The sequence below is a fragment of the Carya illinoinensis genome, chromosome 7, assembly GCF_018687715.1.
Source record: "Carya illinoinensis cultivar Pawnee chromosome 7, C.illinoinensisPawnee_v1, whole genome shotgun sequence".
Classification (NCBI taxonomy): domain Eukaryota; kingdom Viridiplantae; phylum Streptophyta; class Magnoliopsida; order Fagales; family Juglandaceae; genus Carya; species Carya illinoinensis.
Genome location: NC_056758.1, coordinates 6364157 through 6378545, shown reverse-complemented (window position 1 = coordinate 6378545; position 14389 = coordinate 6364157). Strand labels below are relative to the sequence as shown.

Sequence of the window (14389 nt, the reverse complement as noted above, 5' to 3'; positions counted from 1 at the left end):
ATATTTTCGAAGAAGACTTGAGCCACTGCCGTTGTTGTGAAGGGGTGTTTGCGGGGCATGAAATGAGCAAATTTTGAGAAGTGATCAACCATGACATAAATAACATCTTTTCCTTGTGAATTTGGCAACCCTGTTATGAAGTCCATGGAGAGGTCCACCCATACCATGATCAAAGTCAGAAGTGGTTGAAGATGCCCTGCTGGTTTAGCGTGTTCACTTTTATGTCTTTGACAAATATCACATTCACGTATGAACGCCTTGATTTGGGACATCACCCCATGCAAAAAAAAAAAAAAAAACTACCTTGAGTCTTTGCCAGGTCTTGTGGAAGCCTTCATGCGTCCCTACATGAAACTCACCGATAATGAGTTTAGTCAATGGTGAAGTGGCCCACAAGTAAATTCTATCTTTAAAGAAAATCATTCCAGACTTGATGCTCCATGGGCAGATGGCTTTGCCAGCTTCAATATTTTTTTTTAAAGTCTTCAACTCTGGTTCATTCAGTATTTCCTCTCGGATTGTGTCGAACCACAAAGGCAGTGACATGCTTATGGCAAATGTCCCATTTTCATTATGAGTTCCTTCTTCACGTCTGGATAGGCTATTTGCAGCAAAATTTTCTCGACCCCTTTTATATTCAATAGCAAAATCGTACCCCATGAGCATTACTAACCACTTTTGTTGTGCTTCTGTAGCTATGGTTTGGTCCCATAAATATCTCAGAATTTTCTGGTCAGAGTGTATCACAAATTTGTTTCCAAGAAGACATGGTCTCCACTTTTGAATGGCAATGATGAGAACCATGATCTCCTTTTCATATGTGGATCAGCTTAAGTTCCTTCCTTGTAGAGCCTTGCTGAAGTAGGCGATGGGCCTTCCATCTTGGGTAAGGATAGTGCCTAACCCAAAGTCGGAAGCATCGCATTTGATCATGAATTGTTTAGAAAAATTTGGAAGAGCTAGAACTAGACCAACTGTCATCGTCTTCTTGAGTTGAAGGAGTGTTGCCTTTGCTCCTTCATTCCAGCAAAAGGAGTCTTTTTTGAGAAGTTGTGTAAGCGGACATGCAATTTGGCCATATTCTTGGGTAAATTTTCGATAATAACGGGTCAAGCCAAGGAAGCTGGGCAAGGCCTTCATGTTGGTGGGACGAGGCCATCCCATCATGGCCTTAACCTTGTCTGGGTCCATTACCACTTCATTTTCGGAAATGAGGTGTCCCAAATAACTGACCTGCCTTTGCCCAAACTAACACTTATCCATTCTTACAAAAAATTGATTAGCCCTCAATGTGTCTAACACCATCCATAAATGATATAGATGGTCCTCCCACGTTAAGCTATAAATAAGTATATCGTCAAAAAATACCAGCACATATTTTCGTAAGGCGTTTTTAAAAACCTCATTCATGAGTTATTGGAAGGTTGATGGCGTGTTGGTGAGTCTGAACGACATCACAAGAAATTCATAGTGGCTATGATGCATCCGAAAGGCCTTTTTTTCCACATCTTTGGCGTGTATCTTTATTTGGTGATCCCTGAACGAAGGTCCAGCTTGGAGAAATATTTTGCTCCATTTAGCTCATCTAATAATTCGTCGATGATGGGTATTGGAAATTTATCTTTTACCATGATTTGGTTGAGAGCCCGGTAATCAACACAAAGGCACCACAAGCCATATTTTTTTTTAACCATCAACATAGGCGAAGAGTATGGGCTGGTACTCGTTCGGACTACCCCTGTTTGCAAGAGTTCAGAAATCATCTTCTCAATTTCCCCTTCATGTAATGTGGGTAACGGTATGGACGAACTTTGATAGGCCCGCACCCATGTTTCAAAGGAATGTGGTGGTTATGTGAGCGACTTGGGGGCAGTCCCACTAGTTCCAAAAATAACTCCTCATACTCCAACAATAAATTCTTTAGATCAAGGCTAACATTTTTGAAACCTGCAACATTAATATTCATGTTAACAGAAAAAAATTCAGCAACTTCGTTTGGGCCCCTATGTGACGTCGGAAGTAACTGGCAGAGGAACCCAGATTTTTTCCTTCGCAATTCTCTAGTTGCTACTCCTTCTTCACCTACCTTATGTCTTGGTCCCATTATTCCCTTCAACTCCACTTTCCTTCCATTATGTTTGAAACTCATAGCAAGCTTAGTAAAGTCCCACTAGATCGGCCCAAGCGTGCGCAACCATTGAGTGACAAGGATTGCATCGCACCCCTCAATAGCCAACAAGAAAAATTCAATAGAAAATTGGTTGCCTTGAACCCATACCTCTACATTGTTGCAGCGGCCTTCATAGTCAAGCTTTTCTCCATTTGCAACCATCACCTTCACTCCTTGTGTTGGTTATGGAATCAATCCCATTTTCTTCGCAGACGAAGCGTTCAAAAAATTATGAGAACTTCCGGGGTCTAGGAGAATGGTGATACCTTGGTCCATAAGAGCACCCTGACTCTCATTATTTGTGGCGGCATCGACCCCAGCATGGCATGTAAGGATATTCTCGGCTCTTCAATAAAGTTGTATTGTTCCTCTACCTCCACTCCATCGTCCCCATCATCATCCTGCACATATATTCCTTTAATTAAAAATAATTGCTTACAGCGATGACCTCGCGTGAAGGGCTCGACAGAATTAAAACAAAGGCCTTTCTTCCTCCTCTCTTGTAGTTCATTGGGGTTGAGACGTCGGATAATTGGAGTATTTGTTCTTGATAAGTTGGTTGAAGGCATAGGCCAAGGAGTTGGTTCCAACTTGGTTTGCCTTTTGTTGTCCAGCTGAAGGGGTCTCTTCATACTCCTTGCTTCGAAAAGTCTAGCCAACCCAATCCCATCCGTAATGGTCGTGGGTCTCACCGCTTGCACATCTGTGCAAACAGGTTCCTTCAATCCATTGATGAAACATCTCAGTTGGTGGTTGGGAGCCAGCTTCCCTACATGGCTTAGCAGTTGTTCAAACTGAAGTTGATATTCTCGGACGGAGCCCATTTGCTGCAGCTTGCTCAGTGATTCAAAGTGTTCTTCGAACATAGTTGGACCATAGCGAATCCTTAGTCCTTCCTTTAACGCTTCCCATGATACAATCCCTTCGCTATCTTTAAAAAGTTGATACCACATTTGCACCTCCCAATCTAAATGATACGCAGCCAAATGTAATTTTTCCACCTCCTCAGTTTGTTGATAATCAAAGAATTGTTCCTCCCTATAAATCCAACTTGTTGGATCCTCCAAACCATTATATTTCGGAAAGTCCAATTTCGCAAATTTGGGTGCTGCTACATTTACCGACCACCATTGTTCCTCTCATTCCTATTTCGTGATCCAGGGTCTTTTCCATCGCCCTTGCCTCTGTTAGTAATAGAGTCCACCTTCGCACTGGTTTCTTCAAACCTCTTCATGAGCCTTTCCATGTTACTACCGAAATTCGCCATTTGCTGCTCTAGGAGTTCGATTCGGGGATCTGCTATGACATGCTCTAATGCCAAATTATTATGAGCTTTGATGACAGAACGTGTTAAGCATGGTTCGACTGGGAAGGACATCGGATCGAGTCAACGTGCCTCACCTATGTTGAATTAAAATTGCAAGAACAGTTGGGTTGATGAGGAACCCGCCTCTTTCAAACAAGTTTGAATAATAATTTTCTTGATAACTTTATTCATATCTCCCATACAATAATATAGTTATTCCGTTATTCAACTTTCCAAAATGAAGCAAATTAAAGCTAATGGATTTATTCCCAAAACAGAGCAATATTCCAAAGAGAAAGTTTCCTATTGTGCTAGACTTGATTGCGTTGGATGCTCTTCCTTATTTGGATTCCACCTTCCTTACTTGGCACCCATATCAGACATACTACTTGAACTACATATCAACTGATCATGGAGCTTCTTTTTGATTAAACTTGAACTTAAATTCAAATATATGAAATTATAAGATGGTCTATTTGCTTTTTTATTTTTATTTTCTATTTTATTTGAAAATGAATTTTAAGTTTAATAGATGAACTTTCTGATCAGACACAAATGACTCACCGTTTACGTAAAAAAGAATTGATTAATAATAAAGGCCCATATCGGATTTTTGCAAAACAAGCGGAAAAGAAAGAGATTGCAAAGGTCATGTATGCTCGATGCCGCTTTTATAGTTCGACTTAAGGGCAATTGCAGGCCGTTTTGTTCGTTCTTCCTTTTTAGTAGCTTTCCAGAGTATTGTGTATGGTGTGCTAGCTAGGTTTGTCTTATTCTCACTTCTTAGCTAGTTGTTTTTGAAATGTGTCTCACATTAAAACCGATAATCCTGCACAGTTTGTTCGATGAAAGCCTGTGAAGTTATTGTATTGCTTGACAATATGGCATACAATCCCTAGTTAAAATTGAAATCGTATAATTTATACAGAGTTGCTGCTTTTAAATAAGATTTTGATACCTGTAAAGGCCAAGCCCAAATGTTTAACCCAGCCCGCCTAGACAAAAAAACCAAAAAAACAAAAAACAAAAAGACACAAGACGACGTCATTTGAAGCTTACACTCTTCAACCCTCTCTCGAGTCTCTTCCTCAGCCACGGCCCAACGTCTCTCCCTCTTTTCTCTCCCCCAGTGCAGACTGCCAGGCACCCCCACGCCTCTCTCTCCCTCACTCTCTCTCTCTCTGCCCGTTTCCCTCGCTTCTTTGTGATATCCGCTCGCCGCCCTTCCCAGCTCCACGCTGTCCGTGTCGATTAATGCCGCGCCGCTATCTACAGTTCGATCACCTACATCGTGAAGCTCCGCTGCACCGCCGTGCGCCACAAAGCTCCGCCGCGCGCCACAAAGCTCCGCCGCAACCAAGCCTCTGTTTCCCTAGTCCGACACTCTCCTTCTCTTTCTCTACTCTGCACCTTCGCTCATTGTGGAACGTCCAGCGACGCCGCTCTCGGTTTCCGACACCGGCTAGTTACGACATCTCCATCTCGTTCACTCTCTAGCCGTTTCTCTCTCTCTCGCTCTAACTCTCTGTCGGCGTCTCACAGTGTCTCGGTATTAGGCTGACCGCGGTGACCAACGAAGGCCATCGGAGCCTGCGTGACCGCTCCACGACGCCCATCTCCTCCGCCACTGACGACTTCGTACGAAACCGCCCGTAAGTCTCTCAATCCTCGTCTCTCTGTCTCTGTCTCCCTCTCTCTTTGTGCATACAGTTTCGGCTCTCTTTCTCAGTAACTATCTCTCTCCTTGGTAAGCCTGCCACCGCAACCGGTGGAGGCTGCAGCACCACAAGTCCAGGAACACGGCACCATTCAATTCGTGAGTTTCCATCGCCGAGTCTAGTCGAACACCGCTTCAAGCTTGGTGAGGTATCCCCTTTACCGTGTACTTGTCATTTCAAATGTGGTTAATTTGGGGTTTGTTAATTAATGGCCCATTTGGATAGTGAGAATGTTTAGTTTTATCTCCTCTGGTCATTACGATTATTTCAAATTCTTACAGAAAATATAATAAACAATTCAAATATTTCAAATCCAAAACAATAATAATATTAAAAAATAATATTATAATGATATTTTATTTAACTTTCAACTTTTATCTAAAATTATTTCTATCTCATCTCACACCTAAAATAGACTATTCTTGGAGGATAGTGGAGTTGAATGTGCTGTTGGTTTTGTTACTGTTAAGTTGAGGTTGGTCGCAAGGGTACCCAATAGAGGGAGAATGGTTCTGTTGGGTCATTTTCTATGGTTGTGCTGAAATGAAACAGAGAACTTGGTAGTGCATGTCTTTGGTAGTCGGAAATTTAGGGTGGATGTTTGGAGTGCCGAGATTAATTGTAATTGGTTAAATGAGTGGATTTTGGCTCTTATTGAGCTATCATTCGGGTTATAGAATTTTGTTAGGTTGTTCTTGTACTAGTATGAGTTATTAATGTTTGTGATATTTTTTTGGATTGGGTCGTGATACTGGTTCTGTTCAAGTTCAAAGCTTAGATAGCATATTGCAAAGTTAAGTAAGCGGTGCTTCTATACTAGATCTTACCTAAAACTGATTGAAGTTAATTTTGTGAAGAACTTGCATATTTTGTTATGAAAACAATCTCGGTTATTTTCTGAACTAGTCTTTGTATCTAAACATTTAATTGTGACGTTTTATAACGATTGGTGTAGACATGAGCAATTTTTTGTACTCTTTGTTTCTCTACTGCATAAAATGTGAATATGAAGTCTGAAAATTTTATATGATTATGTGATATTTATCTGGTTAGTATTCTGTTATGATATGATATTGCATAGGCAAGCCCTGAGGCATAAGATTCTGTTGTGGTTTGGTTACGGACACTGCCATAGGCTATAATAGTGGCCTTTGGCCTTGTGACGGGTAATAATAGTGGTTTCCGACCTTACCACAGGTAACAATAGTGGCTTTCGACCCTGCCACGGGTAACAATAATGCCCTCTGACCCTGCCTCAAGTCATAGTAGTGGCCTCTGTTCTGAGTGCAGTCACTTTGGTGACAGTGTGATTTGAAATAAGTGCCAAAGGGTGTCAGAGACTATTGAAGGATTTTATTTAGGAAATTAGTTTTTTTTTTTTTTTTTTTTTTTTTTTTTGATGTCGGGAAACCTCTCCAAGGCAGGGCCCTTTGGACCCACCCCTGCAGAATAAACCCCGGTCCCGTGCACCGCACCCTCAGAAGTTTCCCTACACGGAACTGGTTAAATCGCTGGCTTTTCACCAGGGGGTGTGGCCCCAAAGGATTGTTTGCACCTATGAGGTGTTGAACCTTGGACCTTGAAGGGAATGAGACCCCAAGACCAAGGCCTTCACCACTTGGGCCAACCCCTTGGGGTTTAGGAAATTAGTTACTTTACTTTTGAATAGTATTTTGAGATAATGTTGCATTATATGAGACTCTGTGGGGTTTTCTTTTATTTTATATGTTGGAGAAGTTCATTTACCTCTCTGTGGAGGAACATATTTTTTTGGAATAAATGAGTTTTACATGTTACAAAACTTCTCCCTTTAACGTTGGAGTCTATACTTGTATTGTTGGAAATCCGGAGATGGCTACTCTAATGAAAATAATAGCTATCAGTGAGCTTTGCTGTTGAATTACTCCTGTTCTAATTTTGCACATTCAAATGTTGTAGAGAGTTTTAATGTAGTCATGGCTACAAGCGCTACAAGCAAGTCTCGAACAAGCAGCTTCTCTCGCAACCTCACAGCTGTACCCTTGTCTAATATGCCCGGGCTCAAGTATGGTCCCAATGGCACGGTCTTTATCTCATCTGGAATACCAGACCTCGACAGTAATTCTCTACATTTATCAACTTTGTCAGGATCGAAGTATTGTACACAATGATATCATCATGGCTTTAACAATTACTTGTGCAGTCTGCATCTCAGGAGTTTTTTGATTTATTGTCTTATTTGTAGAGATTTTAGGTGGTGGGTTTGCTTTGGGAAGCCTAGTCATGGTGATGGAAGATGCAGAAGCACCTCATCACATGCTTTTGTTGAGGAACTTTATGTCTCAAGGACTTGTTCACAAGCAACCCCTTCTGTATGCCAGTCCATCCAAAGACCCAAAAGGATTTCTGGGCACTTTGCCTAGTCCAAGGTCATGCAAAGTTGATAAAGATAAGTCTCATGATGACGATCCTGAACAGGTGCTCTGCTTCTTCCATTTACTTCATTTGTTTATTTATGTGTTTCTGACTTGGGTGACCAAAAAATCTTGATTTCTGTGTTTGCACAACTTGCAGGAGGGTTTGAGGATTGCTTGGCAATATAAGAAGTACTTTGGTGAACATCAGCAGACTGTTGATAATACTAGAGGTAAGCTTGTCAATAACAATTCTTTTTTATTTTATTTTATTTTATTTTATTTATACTTCAAATGTGCTACTACTGCTTATATTAGCCGTTCCGGTATAAAAATATATCTACCTCCCGGGCAGGAAGTTTTAATTGTTGCAATCTTAGTTTGCTATCTATATTCCTCAGCATAAACAGCCTAACGAAAAACAATTTTTTTTACCTATATAAAAAAAAATTTGTTGGTGGTTGGGGCATCACAAGTGAATCAGTCCATTATGAATGAATCTTGTTGTTAATTAATACTTGGAACAAGTTTACAAGATTCTCAGTGTGTAAGATCTCATTAGCTTATTGTCATGCAGATGGTAAGCATGAGTACTGCAATGACTTTGACCTGCGGAAGCCTCTAGAAAGGCACTTTCTAAGTGGTCAGCATATAGATTGTGTCAGCATTCTACATAATTCAGATCTTGTTGCTCTTCATGACCGTTGTGCTACATTTTTCACTCAATTTCCTAGGTACTGCCATATACTTTCATCATCAGAATTCTACTTTTAAGTTTGGCTTTCCAGATCCATCACGCTAGTTTGGCTTCTTGTGCTAATTTTGATTAGAATTTGTTCTCCTCTTTGCGGGCAAAATACACACCCTCTCTCTCTCTCTCTCAATTGAAAATGGTAGCCTGACCAAATACCCTGAAACAATTCAGACAAAGTCTAGTGATAGAACTTTTGGCATCTTATATATCGATATATCTAGACGGGAGGACTTCAATATTAGGGGGTGGGGTTGAGTACCTTGAAACGAAGTTTGTTAATAGAAATTTTCACGCCATAAGTTTCTATAGCTAGACAGGACTTCTATATGAAAATTGTTCTTGTGCGTTCTAAATTAAAGAGTGGTATTTGTTTTAGAATGCAGATACTGAAATGATTGTGACATTTGACACCATTGGCACAATTTCATTGTGGATTCTGAGCTCAGATCTTGTTCAGTGGTATAAACCTCTTGTATCCTGTGATAGAGAGTGGCATTCTTGATGTTATACAATAGGTTGTATATGAACATTTGCTCTCGCAACCATGTTTATACCTCCTATGACTTCAAAAATCATTTAACCTTGCTGCCAAATAAAACTTATGTTTTCTTTTATGTATTTTGGTTGTCAGGTTATGTTCATCTATCTTTGAGCTATTTAACGAATACATTAAAGCTCCCACATTTTTTTGTTTTTTGTGGGTCTTAAATTTAGTTTCTCTGACAAAAACCCATGGCTTGACATAAAAATAGTTTTTTAAAACCTACAACTTGAGTGGCTCCTACTAATTTGCATTGCCTTTTTAATCCTCAACCTCAATTCTCACATGGAATTTCTACCTTTGCATGGCATTCAAGAAATGATGGCAGCATTGCCTCTGCTGGTCGTATTGCCATTCAGTCGTTTTGTGCTCCACAATGCGAATATTCCAATGTGGTAAGTATAGTTATATTTTGCTGGTAAGCTCTACTTTAAAATTCTCTTATATTTCATTTGCTTGACGTCTTTGTTGTATTGCTAAACTTGATAAACGCGTTTTGTTGTCCTCTAGAAAATCGTGGTCACTTTTCTAGTCTGTTCTTTTTGACTTATTTTGATTTGGAATTTAAAATGCTGAGTATCAGTATACTTCTGTTAACGTGATGCCATTACAGGAATGGCATATGCTTTCTTTTATCAGATCTCTGAGAAGCATGATCCGGTCTTCTAATGCAGTAGCTGTTGTGACTTTTCCACCTTCCCTTCTTTTGCCATCAGTCTCTAAACGATGGCAGCACATGGCAGACACTTTGCTGTCTGTCAGAGCAATCCCAGGTTGGATGGCAGCTTTCATGAATTCTTTTAAACTATTATAATTAGTTACATGTCAAAATTTTTTTGAAGAGGGTGCTTCTTACAGACGAGGACAAGGAATTGGCAAACCTCCTCACTGGTTATCAAGACATGGTCGGTCTTTTGAATGTACACAAAGTAGCGCGCTTTAATACACAGGTACCACAAAGACACGTTTCTTCCAAATATTTATATAGGCGGTAGCACTACTTGCATCAAATTCTTCTACTATTAATTTGATTCTCACGCACACATACCTGCAATCCTATGTGTTCGGCCTCTTGAGCTTTGTGATCTCTGAATCAAATGCATGTCTAGTTATATATATTGCAGTAGCCTATAGCATTGTCTTAGTTGTCATATATCTACTCTATGTATAAAAGCATCTATCCACACGTGAATAGTCAAAATTGCCTTTTTGTCCTTTTATTTGTTAATAGTATTTTGATGCAAAATTACCTTTTTATCCTTGAGGTTTGTTAGCAGTTTGTGTTTGATGCAAAAGTTATCTTTTGTCCTTCAGATCTGTGTTTGGTAAGCAAAAATACCTCTTTGTCCTTGAGGTTCTAATCTGTTTGATTGGTAGAAGTACCTATTTGTCTTTGAGGTTTGTGTTTGATGGGCTACATTTTGTCCATGAGGTTCTAAAATATTTTTTATTTGGCAGGCAAAATTACCAAGGTTTTCATTTAGATGATTAGTGCTTGTTTTTTTTTTTTTTTCATCTTTTTCTTTCTGTCTATTTTTCCTTAATTAAATTTTATTGTATCTTGTAAATTACAGTTTTAACCCTGAGGTTTCTTTTGGGCAAATTTTAGGTAAATTTGGTCATCCCCTTGTGCTATGACGCGCTTAGGATTGGGTTCATGTGCGATTGTTTTTAGGAATAAAGCCATATGGTATGAGTTTTTAGAAGTAAGACCATCTAATAAATTTTCTGACCATTAACAACTACAAAATTGTGGTCCAATCATAAGGGTTACTGTGGTAAAGAATGTCAAACTACCATTCTATTATTGTTTCTTTTTATTTTATATTTTCATTAATTTAGTTCAAAACATTCAACTTTCAAGATGATCTTCATATATACAAACAATGTAGACGTAGGCATGAGCCTTGCAGTGAAAGAAAACTATACATGAGTTGGGAAGATCAATTTTATGAACAAAACAAATTCTATTTCTATAAAACAAAATAACTATCTTCTTAATAGCCTAATCATGTGTAAAACAAATAAATGCCCGTAGGTAACAAACACTACACTTTACAATGGATGTATATATGCCTCTAGACTTGACTTGTTCAGAAAGTATGTTTGGATTAACATATCTATCCTTGGTTTGCAATCTTTGCTACTACCGATTTAATAATTATTTTTTATAATTGACAAAGCTCTAAAACACTTTCACATTATTTTGTTCATTATCATATTAACAATTATTATGTTTCTCTATTATTCTCAGTCTTAATGTTTATTTCTAATTAATATGCATTTTAAAGATTATATTTTTCCATATAAAAACTGTAGCAACATTTTCACCTGGACATTCATGCCTTGCACAGCCTTAACTGATACATTGCGCAAGAATTTAGTCCTTGCTCGGGATCACCGAGCAAGGCCAATCTGAATGATACATTGCTTGGAAATTACGCTCATTGCAAGAAAATAAACTTACTTGGGATCACCGAGCACGTCCAAACCCATCGACACATAACTTGGTAATTCCAAGTATAGGAAGAAAATAAACCTTGCTTAGGATAACCAAGCAAGACCATTATGACTGACACATTGCTCGGTAATTCCGAGCATCGCAAGAAAATAGCCATTGATTTATTAACTAGTATATATATATGTATATATATTAATATAGCTCGTCATTGATTTCTGCTGTGGTATGCTTGATCAAATCTCTTGAACTGAATAGACGATATTTGTCCATCATTGTTGCTTATGTTCTTGAACTTTCTTGTTTTAGGCCCTTAATTTTTTGTTTTCTCGTAATGATTGATAAAACAACCAGCCCAATCAGAAAATTATTTTCCTGAAAAAAATACAGCATAATTTCCTGTCTGCTAGTTATCTTTTGGATATTGTTATTTACCCTTATATACCTTGTTGGTTCAAACTTGTGGTCAGGTCCCTGTGATTCTTGACGCAACAACATTCTCGATAAAGTTGCAAAAGCGGAGGTTCTTAGTTTTAGAATGTCTGAATCAAGCCCCAATTGACAGTGCGTCTGGGAACTCATATGGCACTTCTGCAAGTTGTTCCTCGTCTTCAAAGACTGGGACCCACCTTGATTTCTAGGTCCTAACATGATCTCATTGGTCCCTAACACCATTAAACAATTCTACTTATTTAAGTTACTTCGAGAAATGCTGGTCTGTGCTACCAATGTCCTTCAGTATTCAACAAAGCAAATATATCCTTAAAACTAGTTGTGTTGTATTCTTTCATTTGCTTACAGTGTGCTCCTAATTATTTTGATGACCATTGTATAATTTATTTATTGTTTTATGAACCTCTCCACTACAAAAATTAACCCCTAGCGTTTCTTTTTGCAATTATCAAGATTCAGGACTGTATAAGCTAATTTGACAGAAAATGAACCTGAATTTCTAAATATTCTAAACCGAAACCGACAGTCCATGTGAATTAAACGTGGATATTAAGGCATTTTGCAGGTTTCTATGGAGTAAGATGTGGGTGTATATGTTAGTCCAAGTCAATGTGGAAATATAAAGTCTTTCACGCAGTTTAGACATTAATGTGTTCACTATCTAGACCAAGTTAATGCTCTCATGGGTGTGTATATTAGTCCAAGTCAATGTGGAAATATGAAGTCTTTCACGTGGTCTAGACTTTAATTCTCTCACTATCTTTTTTTTTTTTTTTTTTTTTTTTAAAATAGACTTCAATTCAATTCATGAATGAAGGAAGTTACGGCTGTGACCAAAAATCTGAGTACAGACCCCGATTAACTAGCCAACTACTCATCGGTCATAAGCCTCTCTGCACACAACTTTCATTATGTCGGACATTGTCTAAAAAACTTCTGAAAAACTCTCTAACGACACAGCCCTTCTGAGATGGAAGACTCTGTATAAACAGAAGTGTCCATCTCGACTTGTCTATGAGAAAAACACACACCTTTCACTCCCACCCTCCAAAGGAGGAGGGAGATCTTCCGCCCTCATCCTCCAAAAGAGGATAGGGATTCACCACCCTTCTTCAAAAGAGGAAAGGGAATTGCTATTTCAAATTATTCACTTAACAAAAACGGAAATAAAGCAAAACAAAAAAAACCCTACACTCTCCACTTTGTCTCCCACTGTTCTGCTACCCGTACATGACAAAGCAGCTAACAGAATTGCTACCCCAGCCCACTCTCCCTCCTGCGTCGTCCTGCACCTGTCTCATATCAGCATACATGCGCCGTGCATGACCCTGAGCAAAAACGAGCTATCTTCAGAGAGCAACGGACACCAAACCAGAGAGCAGAATGCTGCCACTGGAACACCTATGGCCATAAAACTTTCCAGCTCCATAACTCAGCCACCGGAAGCCACTTATTTCCAGACTAAACCAGAACCATAAAACTAAACAAAAACCAGAATCCAAAACGGAAAGAAAACCACACCGCCACCAGACTAAACAAAAACAGACGAAAAAACCAAACGGAAAAATGGACTACAACTAGACTACAACCAAACGGAATAAAAACCAAACTACCCTTGACTGTAAACAACTGTCGCCGATCCCCTTCTCCGACCACTATCCTTGAAGAAAACTCCAGGAGCTACGGCCAAACTCCACCCCAAAGAAAACTTTATCCCCCCACGTACATTAGCATGCAAACCGAATCCTCCTCTGTTTTCCATGGATGAAACAGAGTTCAATAACCACGCTGGACTGCATCCCAACCCACGTAAATCATCACTTCCGAAGAGCAGGACACACTACCCTCGCTCCCATCGTAGATCCTCCAAAGCCGTCCCCTCAGCAAACCATCCTTTCAGCAGCTAACACCAAACCGTGCTCATCCCCACATGCAACTCTCAAGCTTGCATTCTTCATTTTATATGTCTGGAAGTTCGCTCCTCCCCGTCGAGTAAACCACCCAATAAATTGGTCAGGGACTGGACTGGATCATGAGCTTTTAAACCGCCCAAAACCACTGCCGTAAGCAACCGAGATCCTCCACCCCGACTTGTAAACCACCCTCCCAACTGCATGAAAAACAGAGATTAAGGATTCGGGAGCCAGGCCTGGTAAAGGCCATTCAACCCATTAGAGTCACGGACACAACATTTATTAACAATCTGAAAATACAAAGCAACCGGAAGGAAAAAGAAAAAAGAGGGGGGAGGGAGGGAGGAGCCGGGGCTCCCACCTCCCTCAAGCGGTTTCCTTTAGTTTTTTCCTAGAGAGAAGGGAGAGCTTCTCTCACTACAACGGCGTTTCAATGAATAATTACGATAATTCTCTCATGAGTGTATATGTTAGTCCAAGTCAATATGGAAATATAAAGTCTTTCACGCGGTTTAGACGTTAATGCTCTCACCATCTACACCAAGTTAATGCTCTAATAGGTGTATATATTAGTCCAAGTCAATGTGGAAATATGAAGTCTTTCATGTGGTCTAGACGTTAATGCTCTCATGGGTGTATATATTAGTCCAAGTCAATGTGAAAATATGAAGTCTTTCACGTGG

The 14389-nt window shown here is 39.5% G+C and overlaps 1 protein-coding gene and 1 pseudogene across 4 annotated transcripts; one reads left to right on the top strand and one right to left on the bottom strand.

Annotated features, from left to right (window-relative positions):
• LOC122316115 overlaps positions 1–14389 on the bottom strand; it is a 76318-nt pseudogene that overhangs the window by 20159 nt on the left and 41770 nt on the right.
• Positions 4527–12195, top strand: LOC122315538 (elongator complex protein 4-like). 4 transcript variants are annotated; one of them, XM_043131506.1, is made up of 11 exons: positions 4529–4941; positions 5019–5128; positions 5229–5342; positions 7133–7291; positions 7419–7651; positions 7748–7820; positions 8165–8321; positions 9199–9277; positions 9496–9655; positions 9741–9832; positions 11811–12195. In XM_043131506.1, exons 4-11 carry the CDS (start codon positions 7150–7152, stop codon positions 11979–11981), a joined length of 1107 nt encoding a protein of 368 aa, XP_042987440.1. In that variant the 5' UTR covers positions 4529–4941; positions 5019–5128; positions 5229–5342; positions 7133–7149; the 3' UTR covers positions 11982–12195. The 4 variants fall into 4 exon arrangements, with proteins under 4 accessions (XP_042987443.1, XP_042987441.1, XP_042987442.1 ...); XM_043131509.1 differs by having other exon boundaries at positions 4527–5128; positions 9725–9832; positions 10492–11852; XM_043131507.1 differs by having other exon boundaries at positions 4528–5128; positions 10492–11852.

Coding starts and splice junctions, on each gene's coding strand:
- LOC122315538 (XM_043131506.1), top strand. CDS start 7,150: ATGGCTACAAGCGCTACAAGCAAGTCTCGAACAAGCAGCTTCTCTCGC. Junction 9,278..9,495: donor AATGCGAATATTCCAATGTG/GTAAGTATAGTT, acceptor ATGCCATTACAG/GAATGGCATATGCTTTCTTT. Junction 9,833..11,810: donor TAGCGCGCTTTAATACACAG/GTACCACAAAGA, acceptor ACTTGTGGTCAG/GTCCCTGTGATTCTTGACGC.